Consider the following 14,946-nt stretch of genomic DNA (forward strand, 5'->3'; position numbering starts at 1 on the left):
TGACCTTCTTGTGATGGCGATGCCTAACTCTACCCTAACACCAATCCTTAACCCTAATCCTTAACTCCAACCCCTCACCCTAACCTAACCATAACCCTAACCCCTATCCCTAACCCCTACAGCCTAACCCCCTAGATTTTACCTCTCTAACTATAAAGCCTTACCCTAAACCATAACCCTAATCTCTCACGCAACCATAATCCTGCCCCCTAACAATAACCCTAATCTAACCGCCTAACCCTCCCCCCTACCCCGACCTCTAACCCTGATTTACCCTAATCTAATACTAACCCTAAAGTAACCCTAACCCCTGACCCTAACCCTAATCTCACCCTCAATCTACCCTAACCCTGACCCTAACCCCTCCCCACTAACCCTAAATGCTAACCCCCACAACCCAATCCCTCACACTAATTCCTGACCCAAACCCCTCATCCTAATCTAAACTCCATCCCCACCCCTCACTATAATCCTTGTCAATGTCCCTGACCCTAACCCTAACTGTAACTCTAACCATCACCCTGCTGATGGCCCTGACATTAATCCTTAACCCTAACTCTATCCTAACCCTACCCCCAACCCTAACCCTTAGCCAGATGCTGTCCCTAACCTGACCCTTAACCGTAACACTACCTCTGACTCTCATCCTATCCCTACCCCTAACCCAACCCTAAAACCTAACTTTAACCCTAATCCTAACCCCTACCCCAGCCTAACCCTAACCTAATCCGATCCCTAATCTGAATCCCTAGCCCTACGCTTTCCCTCAACCCGAGTTTGCAACAGAAACCTCAGAATGCATATTTTATACAATGGTTATTAAACTAGGATGTGGGATTTGTGTACATGGGTCCATTTGGTCACAAGGAAGTTGTCGATCAATGAACAGCAAGTGTGAGGCTGGAAGACAGAACTAATTGTATCAGCCATTTAGTGTCAAATTGTTTGGGACTGTGGGAAATGGTAGGGGAAGGTGTAAATGTGTAAATAATTATCCCAGTTCCACCTGCCTTTCCCTTTTCTCCAACTCTCCCCCCACCCCATAAAGGTCATTTGTTTAAACCTCTGTGCCTGTGAGTGATTACAGACTTGCATAGCAAAGGCACCCAGAGTAAGTTCCCATATTACTGAGTGAGGGGCTCAAGTCAAAATTAAAGAGAATCTCTTAACATAAGGATCCAGCCTTTGTTACTGTTGGGATGTTAGCCGAAGGATTAGCTTTTTTCCCCCCCTTAAAAATATCTCACCTGACTAGATGTAGCAGTGAAAACAGGGAATGCTGAAGGGGGGAAACCCAAACACAGCAACACTGGGTTTAGCACAGGTGGACCAGGAAGCAAAACTGACCAAACTAGTTTCAGGGTTTGGTTTGCTTCCTGGTTCTCTTGTGATGAAATCTGTGCAGCTGTGCTTGCATTTCTCACGCTTCAAAGGTTTAATTTCACCCTACCACTACCATCCACCACTTCTACTTATAGAGATTTCCCAAAGTTCTGGCAGGTTTTGATTTGGCTTTATATATGCAGAAAAGGTGATAGCATTCTGAGCAGCAGTGTAGCTACAATGATGACACTGTTGCAGCCGTGGCAAGACCCACAAGATTATGGGAACCCAACCAGCTGGAGCAGCACTCCAGCACTTCACCTGGTGCCTGGTGTCACAATGCCACTCACTCAAATTTGGCCCCCACCACCTCTATCATGATAGGGGGAAGTGGGGCTAAATTTGCCTGAGTGGAGTTGCAAGTTGGGGCATGGAATCACGGTGCCACTCAAATTTGGCCCAGCTGCCCTTAATTATGATGGAGAAGTGTCCAGGCCAAACTTGAATGGCACTACAAGCCCATGTACTAGGTGGCAATGCCATTCATCACTCAAATTTGGGAGCTGGCCATGGGCATGTGCAGAACCTCTGGATAGCTAGAAGCAGGAGGAACTGTCCAAGTCCAGGATGAGAGTAAAGTGCTGCGTGTGGGGTGAGCAGGAGCTGAGTGGACAGGAAAATCCCGGGGCTGGTGGCTGAGGAGCTGGTGGGATGAGTTTTGGCTGAGCTTTGGGAGTGGGGGGAGAATGCGGAGTGAGGGTTTCGGGGAGTGGGTGTTATTGGGGGGGGTGAATGAGTTGGGGGGGAAATGGAGGATGTTGGGATGGCAGGTAGGCTGGGATGTTGGGGTGCCTGGGGGCTTTTGAGGACTATGGCCTGGAATTGCGATGGGATCCCTAACCTATTCTTGCATCAGTGCACTTTGAGGCCTTATTACACCAGTGATTCTGAGCAATAACCATCCAGATTCTTGAGGGCAGGTGATATGACTCAGAAAATAGAAATGCCATGATTGAGGATGTAATGGATTAGTCTGGTTACAAATGTCTTACAAACTTTATTACTTTATTACTTAAAACCAAACAGAAGTAGCGCATCAGGTCTTTCCTGATCACTAGGGCCCTACTAAATTCACATCCATTCTTGTCAATTTCATGGCCAGAGGGTTTTTTAATTGGTCAATTTCACGATTTCTGATGTTTATATCTGAAATTTCACCGTATTGTAACCGTGGGGGTCCTGACCCAAAATGGGAACATGAGGGGGGTTGCAAAGTTGTTGTGGGGGGGTCCCAAGATTGCCACCCTCACTTCTGTGCTACCTTTAGAGCTGAAGGTAGCACCCTCCCAGCTTCCTGCAGTTAGAGGAGGTTCCTGGAGGTGGAGGTGGGTAGGATCTCCCCCATACTGCTGGGAATGTCCCAGCCAGGGGATCCTAGCTGATAGTCCAGGCCAGGGACAGATTAAGGCAGGGGCCCCTGGCCAATTTTGGGCCCCCCCCAGGAAAAATGGGTGCCCCGGCCCCAGAAGATGCCCCTACTGGGTCACCCGGAGCCCTGGCAGGAGCCGCAGGGGAAGAAGCCCCAAGTCCGGGCTGCCCTGAGCCATGGCTGGAGGGGCAGAAGCCCCAAGCTCCATCTGCCCCTGCTCTGGCTGCAGCTACCAGGAGGAAGCCCTGGGTTTGGTGCCGGAGCCGTGGCAGGAGCCGCGAAGGGGTGCAGAAGCCCAGAGCCCAGGCTACCCCAGATGCAGGAGGAAGCCGCACCTGGATCTGGAGCTCTGGCAGGAGCTGCGGGGCGGGGGGGACAGAAGACCAGAGCCCAGCTCCTGGGCTGCTGCAGCGCAGAAGTGAGGGGGTATGACCCTCATTTCTGTGCTGCCTCTGGAGGTGGGTCTGATCTCCCCACCAAGAGCAGCCATGCAGGGGAAGGACATAAGAACGGCCATACTGGATCAGACCAAAGGTCCATCCAGCCCAGTATCCTGTCTGCTGACAGTGGCCAATGCCAGGTGCCCCAGAGGGAGTGAACCTAACAGGTAATGATCAAGTGATCTCTCTCCTGCCATCCATCTCCACCCTCTAACAAACAAAGGCTAGGGACACCATTCCTTACCTATCCTGGCTAATAGCCATTAATGGACTTAACCTCCAGGAATTTATCTAGTTCTCTTTTAAACCCTGTTATAGTCCTAGTCTTCACAACCTCCTCAGGCAAGGAATTCCACAGGTTGACTGTGTGCTGTGTGAAGAACTTCCTTTTATTTGTTTTAAACATGCTGCCTATTAATTTCATTTGGTGGCCCCTAGTTCTTATATTACGGGAACAAGTAAATACCCTTTCCTTGTTCACTTTCTCCACACCACTCATGATTTTATATACACCTCTATCATATCCCCCCTTAGTCTCCTCTTTTCCAAGCTGAAAAGTCCTAGCCTCTTTAATCTCTCCTCATGTGGGTCCCGTTCCAAACCCCTAATCATTTTAGTTGCCCTGCTCTGAACCTTTCTAATGCCAGCATATCTTTTTTGAGATGCGGAAACCACATGTGTACACAGTATTCAAGATGTGGGCATACCATGGATTTATATAAGGGCAATGAGATATTCTCCATCCCTTTTTTTAATGATTTCTAACATCCTGTTTGCTTTTTTGACTGTCGCTGCACACTGCGTGGACGTCTTCAGAGAACTATCCATGATGACTCCAAGTTCTCTTTCCTGATTAGGTGTAGCTAAATTAGCCCCCATCATATTGTATGTATAGTTGGGGTATTTTTTCCAATGGGCATTACTTTACATTTATCCACATAACATTTCATTTGCCATTTTGTTGCCCAATCACTTAGTTTTGTGAGACCTTTTTGTAATTCTTCACTGTCTGCTTTGGTCTTAGCTATCTTGAGCAGTTTCATATCGTCTGCAAACTTTGCCACCTCACTGTTTACCCCTTTCTCCAGATCATTTATGAACAAGTTGAATAGGACTGGTCCTAGGACTGACCCTTGGGAAACACCACTAGTTATCCCTCTCCATTCTGAAAATTTGCCATTAATTCCTACCCTTTGTTCCCTGTCTTTTAACCAGTTCTCAATCCATGAAAGGATCTTCCCTCTTATCCCATGACAGCTTAATTTACATAAGAGCTTTTGATGAGGGACCTTATCAAAGGCTTTCTGGAAATCTAAGTACACTATGTCTATTGGATCCCCCTTGTCCACGTTTGGTGACCCTTTCAAAGAACTCGAATAGATTAGTAAGACATGAGGGACGACTCATGTGTCTCCCCCGCCCCTCCCCCCCAGCATGGCCAGACTAGCAGCTAGGAGCCCTGGGCTCCCAGCAGCAGGGGAGATCAGATTTCATGGGGAAGGGTTGATTTCACGGTCCGTGACATGTTTTTCATGGCTGTTAAATTGGTAGGGCCCTACTGAGCACTAGCTCCAGCTTCCATCAAAGGCATCACCGGAGTTGCAATCTCTGTGTTCTGCACCTCCACCATGCTGCTCCCCACCAGCCCCCAAGCATTGTGGGAGTTGCAATCTCCAGCTTGCAACTTTCCCTCCCCCAACCTCCTACAGCTACCTCATCCTGCTTCCCCCCCATTGTCTGGGTCACCCCACAATCCCCCCAGCTCCCAAATTCCCTTGGGCTCCCCAGTCCCTCCCAACCAACCAGGCACCCCCCCAATCCTCCTTGCTCCCCCAGCCCAGGAATACCCACTCATCCCAAGGGAACTCCACTCGCCCAATCACCCCATCCTGAACACCCTGAGACCCCTCCATCTCCCTCCCCCCCTATTCTTATGCCCCCCCACTGCTCCACCACTCCAACATGTCTGGGTCCATCCTTAATTCCCCCAACCCCTCCACACCATGCCACACCATCCCACCTCACTGCCCCCATACCCTAATACCTTCCTGGTCAGCCCGCTTCTTAATGCCCCACCCAGGCACCCCCAAGCATATTTCCCTCAGGGTTCCCCCAACCATCAAACTTATCCACCCTCCTGCCCCACCACGAACCCCCACTTATAAAAATCTCCCAGCTACTTGGGCCTCCCATCCCCAGGCAATCCATTTCAAGCCTTCCCCAATCTCCACAAGGCTCCCCCATCCATATGGTCCCTCCCACCCCAGCTCGTCCACTCCCTCACATCAATCCCCACAAACCCTGTGGTGGGGGTTGGGGGAGGGTGTGCACTGGTCTTGGTCTGTGTGTGAAATTCTGGGGTCCCACAGGAGTTCGTCTGCCCTGCCTACATTGCACTAAGATAACAACCCAAAAATGGAACACACTCATTTCTGAGAGTCAGAAACTGGGTTAAGTCTGGTGCTGGGAGTTAAGACTCTGGGTCAGTGGTAGTGGTGGTGGAGGGGGTGGGGTGAGGAAGGAGCATTGATGTGTGCTGAACTGGGCAGGTCTGACTCACTCCTTCACTGAAGAATTTCCAGGTTCTGGATTTCCTGGTCCTGCCCAGTTTTACAAACTTATTTACATAGTGTTTCCTCAAATATTCTCCAGTAAAAAGGAGCTCCAGCATTAGAAACGCCCTCTGTCCCTCTCACTGTTGGGCTCACGAGAGGATGTGGAAGGAGGTACTGTCTGTGACCTTTTATCGGGCTGTCTTTGCTGAGTTCCTAGCCACCTCCATCTACGTCTTCTTCGGCCTGGGCTCAGTCCTCCGCTGGCCCTCAGCCCTCCCCACCATCTTACAGATCTCTATTACCTTCAACTTGGCTGCAGCTACTGTGGTCCAGATTGCCTGGCATGTCAGTGGTGCTCATGTCAACCCAGCTGTGACTATGGCCTTCCTGCTTGGCTCTCGTATCTCTTTGGCAAGAGCTGCTTGCTATATGGTTGCCCAGCTGGCTGGAGGCATCGCTGGAGCAGCCACGTTGTATGGAGTGACGCCTGCAGAGGTCCAAGGAAGCTTAGGCATTAACACGGTGAGTTCCTCACCCCTCTTTTTGATAATGCTGATGAAAGTGAATGACCATTAACATTGCTGTGAGCCCGACATGTGCAAGCTTCCCAACCACACCTCAACCGGTCCCCTCACTCTTGACTTGTGTGGCCCCCTTCTAGTTCAGGCTTGGGTTAATATGTAGCTATATGTAGTGGTAACAAATAGTGTCAATGCTCCTCAATCCTGACCTGCACCCCGCTGCAGGAGGAGAAACTGCCAACCATGCTGAATTATGTTGTAATTCTAAATTAGGAGGCCAGGACTGTGGTAGGTATGAATTGAGGGGGATTTGTGATAAAAAAAATCACTGCCATCTGCTCAAGATGGAAACACAAATGGGCAAATCTTTACAGTGAAACCTGCCCAGTGACAACTAGAAATGAATGCCCAGTACAGGCGGGTTTTTAAATACAGGTCAAACAAAACTATACTAGATACCTCATGGATCTGTGCCTATTTAAGTCAAACCAAAGGAGGGACTAGGGGAAGTGATTACCCTTAGCAAAGGTTTCTGCATGTACTGGGCATTGATTATTGTGACTATCGCACTTTTTACAGATGAGAAGTGAGGCTCAGAACGAGGAAGGGAGTCACCCAAGATATCAGAACAACTTAATGGACTCCACAGATAGGACCTACAGCTGAGCATTCCTGCTGTTTACATAATTTCCACACATTCCCAGCTAAGTGGATTTTAGTTGCATGAGTACATGCCTCTCTGCTTTTTCATGCTCCCAGCAACATAATACCTAAGCCATAAGGAACAGATTTTCACCCTAGAGCCCCCATGGTCCTCAATTGGTGTGCATGTGTAGAATTCTCCATTGTTCTCAATGAGAGCTGCTGGATGCTGAGCCATTCTGAAAATCTGTTCCCAATAGCCTACAAAAACTTTGGAACAGTAGTAACCAATCTGCTATCAATGCCTGATCTGTACATTCTGTGCTTATCACTCCTACACTCAGTTAGTTGCTACTGCATGGCTCCAAAAGTAAGGATACAAACCATGAAAAATCCCCTTACCCCCACTGTTACACTTAAGTCTCCCAGAAGCTCTTGTCACTGCAGATGCCTGCTTTTGAGGTGGATTGTGTGAGGCAGCAGCGTTACCTAGTGTGGCTGGTGAGCAGAAGCCGATGCTGCTGTGGTCTCCTAAGAAGTCCCTTTGCCATCCCTTTCCCCAGGTGCGGAGCAACATCACTTCTGGACAAGCAGTTGCTGTTGAGCTCATTCTCACCTTTCAGCTGGTTCTTTGTTATTTTGCTTCCACCGACAGACACAGAAATGCCAACTCCCCAGCCACATTCATTGGCATATCCGTTGCCTTGGGACACCTGATTGGGGTAAGCTTGTTAGGCACTGCATAAAACATGGAGGGGTTTGTACCTAATGGTTGATTAGAAACAAATAAAAAACATGCACTCCAATTCTGAACACCCTGCCTGCCAAAAGCGCTGCTTGGAGCAGGGCAGGAGTGCTGGCTGTGGGGAAAGCTTATTGTTATGCCAGTCCCAGTCTCTTCCAGTACAAGATGCTCGCTGTGGGAGGAACTCCCAACTAGGCCAATTCCATGCTTCTCCCATCATACAGCAATGATGACTAAACTATAACTATAAGAGAGATTTGTAAATGTCTAATTGCCTGAACTACAGAGAGATATGACAAATCAAACATGAGGTTCATTTGGACTTCATTCATCTTTAGAGAGTGTAATTCTCCTAATACTTTCTTTCCCATCTCTGTTTACTAGATCTACTTCACTGGCTGCTCCATGAATCCTGCAAGATCCTTTGGCCCTGCTGTCATAGTCAACAAGTTTACTGTCCACTGGGTAATATCATTATGTCCTTTCCCTTTCTGTTCTAGAGGTCTCTACCATCTCCAAAATACCTTGGGTGAGATGTTGAAATTTGGCCTTATTGCACCCCGCGTTTCTAGGAGCTCCTTGTATCAAGGTACTGAGACCCAACAGTGAGTAACATGGGATGAGCTTTATCAATTATGTCTGCACTGAATGCGATCAATCCAGCATTTACTAAATCCTCAAACTCCTTCCCCAGCAGGCACTGGGCTCAGTGTAAAGTCTGGGAAGGACACATAGGAGTCAGTCTCCTCTTTAGATGTTCCAAAGGCCTGAAAGGGAAGGTCCCTAGGAGTCTGAATTAGCTGGGTGTACCACTCTGCAGGCATGTCTTCATCTTCATGTAATCAGTCAGTGTTTCACTGTTAAGGGGCTAGCTACACTCCCCCCCCCTCCCCCCAATCTGGTCTGTTAATGCACCATCTTTGGGTCTTAGGCCTCTTGTCCTCACCTCTCTCAGGGTGAAAGCTTGTGATTCTTCTATTCTTAGCTCGGGGTCCCTTGTATACCAACTGCTTATTGCCATGTAGGGCTAGATCAGTTTAATCACCTGCTGGAGCCTTCAGGAACCCATGATCAGTGACATTGACCAACAGGCCTCTTAAAGTATTTTTATATAGCAGTTGGAACAAACATAAGAACAACCATATTGGGTCAGACCTATGCTCCATCTAGCCCAGTATCCTGTATCTGACCGCAGCCAATGCCAGGTGCTCCAGCGGGAATGAACAGAACTGGTAATCAAGTGATCCATCCTCTGTTGCCCATTCCCAGCTTCTGGCAAACAGAGGTTAGGGACACCATCCCTGCCCATCCTGGCTAGTAGCCATTGATGGACCTATCCTCCATACATTTATCTAGTTCTTTTTTGAACCCTGTTATAGTCTTGGCCTTCACAACATCCTCTGGCAAAGAGTTCCACAGGTTAACTGTGCATTGTAAGTAAAAAATACTTCCCTTTGTTTGTTTTAAACCTGATGCCTATTAATTTCATTTGGTGACGCCTAGTTCTTGTGTTATTTACTTTCGCCACACCCATCATGATTTTATATCCCTCTATCATATCTCCCCTGAGTCGTTTCTTTTCCAAGAGGAAAAGTCCCAATCTTATTAATCTCTTCTCATTCAGAAGCTGCTTCATACCCCTAAACATTTTTGTTGCCCTTTTCTGAACCTTTTCCAATTCCAATATATGTTTTGAGATGGGGCAACCACATCTGAATGCAGTATTCAAGATGAGGCGTACCATGGATTTATAGAGAGGCAATATATTTTCTGTCTTATTATCTATCCCTTTTTTAATGATTCCCAACATTGTTAGATTTTTTGACTGCCATTGCACATTGAGTGGTAGCAGCTAATTTAGATCCCACCGTTGTATATGTATAGTTGGGATTATGTTTTCCAAAGTGCATTACTTTGCATTTATCAGCATTGAATTTCATCTGCCATTTTGTTGCCCAGTCACCCAGTTTTGAGAGATCCCTTTGTAGCTCTTTGCAGTCTGTTTTGGACTTAACTATCTTGAGTAGTTTTGTATCATCTGCATATTTTGCCACCTCACTGTTTACCCCTTTTTCTAGATCATTTATGAATATGTTGAATAGGACTGGGCCTAGTACAGATGCCTGGGGGACACACCACTATTTACCTCTCTCCATTCTGAGAACTGACCATTTATTCCTAACCTTTGTTTCCTTTTAGCCAGTTACCAATCTATGAGAGGACCATCCCTCTTATCCCATGACAGCTTACTTTGCTTAAGAGCCTTTGGTGAGGTAGCTTGTCAAAGGCTTTCTGAAAATTTAAGTACACTATACCCACTGGATCCCCCTTGTTCACATGCTTGTTGACTCCTTTAAAGAATTCTAGTGGATTGGTGAGGCATGATTTCCCTTTACAAAAAAACATGTTAACTCTTCCCCAACAAATTATGTTCACCTATGTGTCTGACAATTTTTACTATAGTTTCAACCAGTTTGCCCGGCCCTGAAGTCAGGCTTACTGGCCTGTATTTGCCAGGATCACCTCTGGAGCCCTTTTTACAAATTGGCGTCACATTAGCTATTCTCCAGTCATTTGGTAGAGAAGCTGATTTAAATGATAGGTTAAACCACAGGTAGTAGTTCAGCAATTTCACATTTGAGTTCTTTCAGAACTCTTGGGTGAATACCATCTGGCCCTCGTGACTTCTTATTGTTTAGTTGATCAATTTGTTCCAAAACCACCTCTAATGACACCTCACTCTGGGACAGTTCCTTAGATTTGTAACCTCAAAAAGAATGGCTCAGGTTTTAGAATCTCCCTCACATCCTCAGCCTTCCTGCTTCTGATGTATTTAAAAGGTTTTTTGCTATTACTTTTTGAGTCTTTGGCTAGCTGTTCTTCAAATTCATTTTTGGCCTTCCTAATTATATTTTTACACTTCATTTGCCAGAGTTTATGCTCCTTTCTATTTTCCTCTATAGGATTTATCTTCCACTTTTTAAAGGATGCCTTTTTGCCTCTCTCAGCTTCTTTTACTTTGTTGTTTAGCCATAGTGGCACTTTTTTGGTTCTCTTACTATGTTTTTTAATTTGGGGTATACATTTAAGTTGAGCCTCTACTATGGTGTCTTTAAAAAGTTTCCATGCAGCTTTCACTTTTGACACTGTACCTTTTAATTCTTTTTAACTAACTTCCTCATTTTTGTGTAGATCCCCTTTCTGAAATTAAATGCTACCGTACTGGGGTGCTGAGGGGTTTTCCTCACCACAGGGATGTTAAATTTAATTATATTATGATCACTTTTACCAAGCAGTCCAGCTATATTCACCTCTTGGACCAGGTCCTGTACTCTACTTAGGACTAAATCAAGAATTGCTTCTCCTCTTGTGGGTTCCAGGACTAGCTGCTCTAAGAAGCAGTCATTTAAGGTGTCAAGAAACTTTATCTCTGCATCCCGTCCTAAGGTGACATGTACCCAGTCAATATGGGGATAGTTGAAATCCCCATTATTAAGTTTTTTATTTTTATAGCGTCTCTATTCTGCCTGAGTATTTTGCAGTCACTAATCACCATCCTGGTCAGGTGGTTGGTAGTAAATCCCTACTGCTATATTCTTATTATTCAAGTATGAAATTACTATCCATAGAGATTCTATGGTACTGTTTGGTTCATTTAAGATTTTTACTTCATTTGATTCTATGCTTTCACATAATGCCACTCCCGCACCAGCATGGCCTGTTCTGTCCCTCTGATATATTTTGTACCCTGGTATTACTGTGTCCCACTGATTATTCTCATTCCACCGAGTTTCTGTGATGCCTATTATATCAATATCCTCATTTAATACAAGGCACTCTAGAAAGCACTACAGAAAGATTATTTTAACACACTAAACAGCCTACCCCAATATTAAGTTTTCTCTAGGCTGATGCTTTACTACAAGTTAAACAGGCTTCCTCTTCAGGAAAGGAAATGAACCAGATCACATTCTGACAAGGCTTCTTTATGCAGGGAAATTGACTAGCATAGCTAATGTGGAATAATCTATCCTGGAGTAGCTATTCCAGAATACATCCCTACGTGGACCCTTTTTGGGAATAAATGTCATTTTATTTCAGAATAATTAGCTGCTCTAGGAGTGCACTAATTATTCCAGAATAGACTGGCCACACGGGGAGCTATTCTGCAATAGCTTATTTCAGCCAGTGTACCCATGTAGACAAGCTCTTAGTAAGCAAAGAGTCTTTTATGACCCACTTTGGTCCCAAGTGACAGCAGGCCCTGCTATTCTTCTAGCCCAGTGATTCTCAACCAGGGGTACACGTACCCCTGGGGGTACACAGAGGTCTTCCAGTGGTTACATCAACACATCTTGATATTTGCCTAGTTTTACAACAGGCTACATAAAAAGCACTAGCGAAGTCAGTACAAACTATAATTTCATACAATGACTTGTTTATATGGCTCTATATACTGTACACTGAAATGTAAGTACAATATTTATATTCCAACTGATTTTGTAATTCTATGGCAAAAAGAGAAAGTCAGCAATTGTTCAGTAACAGTGTTGCTGTGACACCTTTGTATTGTTATGTCTGATTTTGTAATCAAGTAGTTTTTAAGTGAGGTGTAACTTGGGGGTATGCAAGACAAATCGGTCACCTGAAAGGGGTACAGTAGGCTGGAAAGGTTGAGAGTCACTGTTCTAGCCCACTTACCTTCCTTCTATAATTCTGTGTCTTGGTCTCTCTTAAGTACAAAAGGCCCTGTTATTTATCTCAGAGTAAATTCTTTACCATATTGCTCATTAGTTTTCTTTGTTTCAGGGCCCAAGTATAAACACTTTTAGGTTCCTCTGACAGGTTTTTTCCCCACTGGAACTGTGCATCCAGAGAGGCCGGTCCAGGAGGATTCTTCTCTTTTGATGGCTGCAGCGCTGAGTGGTTGGATCATTCATTCTTAATGGATTGTAAGCACAGGCCTGAGGCTGTGTTCCTGTTGAAACTGCTTGAGTAGAAGGGGCCTCTTCACTTTCCCTTTGACATCTAACACATACTCTTACAACTCAAGCACATAAATATTTAGGATAAAGATCAAAATATGCAATTAATACAGAGAAACTCATGTTCATGTACTGTCAGGGTAAGATTCAGGGTCCAAAGTATATTTTGTCTTTTAATGTTTACTCCATTGCATGGAAGTGGGGAAGTTGTGATCCACAGATATCAACACAGAACTGAAATGGGGCTAAGTAATTTTAGCTCAAAGCTACAGAAAATGAACATGCTCCCAAGCAACCCCAATATGGACCGACTTTCCTTCCCTCTCTACCTCCATTCAGTTTCTATATCTCTGCCTTAACGAAGTATAGCGTCACTGTAAGCAGCCTGCTGTCAGTTTTGTTTGCAACTGTAGCTTTGCCCCGATGTAACAAGGCTGTTTGTAAGCACTGCCACCTGGTGGAATTGTGCGGATATAACCATTTGCTGCATGGACACATTTCAAGGTGTAGGAAATGAGAATGCCAGACAGGAAGAAAGATCAGCCATCTGAACCCTTAATGGCACAACTTAGTAGCAATATGCAGCTGGAGAGGAAATCTTCAGTACAGGGGCATGCATGGGGCATAGTGGTAGGGACTGGCAGGGGAAAGGGTGCTGCAATCTGATGGATCTAAGCTTTCACTTAAACAAGGCCCACAACCAATCTGTTGCAAAGAGATGTAAAGCGGTCATTAGTGCATTGAAATTAATGCAATATTAGGGAACCTTCAGCTGCATGGCAGGTGCTTTATACCTGGACATACATATTATTTGTATTGCAGTAGTGCCTACAGGGCCGGCTCCAGCTTTTTGGCTGCCCCAAGTGGCGAAGCCCAAAAAAAAAAAAAAAAAAAGGCCACGATCGGCAGCACTTTGGTGGCAGCTCCTTCCCACCGAGAAGGGCTGAGGGACCTGCCGCCGAATTGCTGCCAAAGACCCGGACGTGCCGCCCCTTTCCATTGGTCACCCCAAGCACCTGCTGCCTTCGCTGGTGCCTGGAGCCAGTCCTGAGTGCCTAGGAGGTCTAGCCACAGACCGGGGTCCCATTGAGCAAGGCACTGTACAAACGTATAAAAAGAAGGTCCCTGCCCCAAAAGCATATAACCTAAGTAAGTGGACATACCTGGGACATTCAGCAACACAGGAGAGATGTTCTACTAGGATGTCCTAGTGCTTTCAGCAGCTTGGCAGGTACGACGTTGCTGGGCATACCTGACATTCAGAAGTATGCCAAGTTAATTCTATCAGGATGTTCCTAGAACATTGGCCTAGTAGTGAAGGAGTCAATGAAATATTAACGTTATGACATTTTAAAGTCATTTTAGCCAAAAGAGTCCCAGTCCCCATCTTTGATTATGAATAACCTTTGCATATACAACAGCTAAATCTCTCATACAGGCCCTCATCATCTCTTATCTCAACTTTTGGATGTTCCTCTCTGGTCTTAACAAATTCTATTTTGACTTATAGCCATTTGAAATGCCGCCACAAAGATTACGTTCCTGGCTTGTCACTTGAACCATCACCCCTCCCTTTGCATCCTCCATTGGCTCCCCTTGTCCACCATATCAAACACAAACTACTCATCTTTACATTTAAGACCCTTCACAGATTATCCTTGCCCAACCTATTTTATATATATATATATTTATTTATATTTATAAATATGAGAGAGAGAGAGAGAGAGAGAGAGAGAGAGAGATCAACCTCCCCTTCATTCTACCTATGATGACAGTCTTGGTTGTCTATTTTTTACAATTTTCAAAAAGAGCAGAGCTCCATACTGATACACATTCAAAGAATGTAAGTTATTTGGGGCTACAATCATTGCTTAGCACAATGGAGCTCTGGCTTCTAGGCACTATCACTAAACATTAATAATAAAAAATAATAATAATAATAATATGCTATTTCTCTCCCTATCTCTGCAGATTTTCTGGGTGGGCCCCATGACAGGGGCGATTCTTGCTTCTCTGATATATAATGTACTTCTCTATCCTGACCTGAAGAGTCTCTCTCAGAGGCTGGCAATTCTAAAAGGCACCTTTGACATGGAGGCAGAAGACATGGAGGAAGCAAAGCAGAACAGGCAGCCTGTGTCATTGACCAATGTCATACAAAGGATTTAATCACATAGCATCCCACAGACAACTGGGTATTCTAGAGTCGGCCAGGTACTATCCCATGAGCTGACAGAGCACGATATTTGATGGTATCTGGTGGGTGCAGGATCATGGTAGGAAGAGACATAAGCATAGACAACTCG

General features: G+C 45.5%; 1 protein-coding gene across 1 annotated transcript; it reads left to right on the forward strand.

Annotated features, from left to right (window-relative positions):
* The first annotated feature begins 5,838 nt into the window (after positions 1-5,838).
* Positions 5,839-14,946, forward strand: AQP6 (aquaporin 6). The gene is made up of 4 exons (XM_005308426.4): positions 5,839-6,269; positions 7,474-7,632; positions 8,040-8,120; positions 14,612-14,946. The coding sequence occupies exons 1-4, from the start codon at positions 5,907-5,909 to the stop codon at positions 14,807-14,809; spliced, it is 801 nt and encodes a 266-aa protein (XP_005308483.3). The 5' UTR covers positions 5,839-5,906; the 3' UTR covers positions 14,810-14,946.

This window comes from Chrysemys picta, chromosome 22 (genome assembly GCF_011386835.1).
Source record: "Chrysemys picta bellii isolate R12L10 chromosome 22, ASM1138683v2, whole genome shotgun sequence".
Lineage (NCBI taxonomy): Eukaryota > Metazoa > Chordata > Testudines > Emydidae > Chrysemys > Chrysemys picta.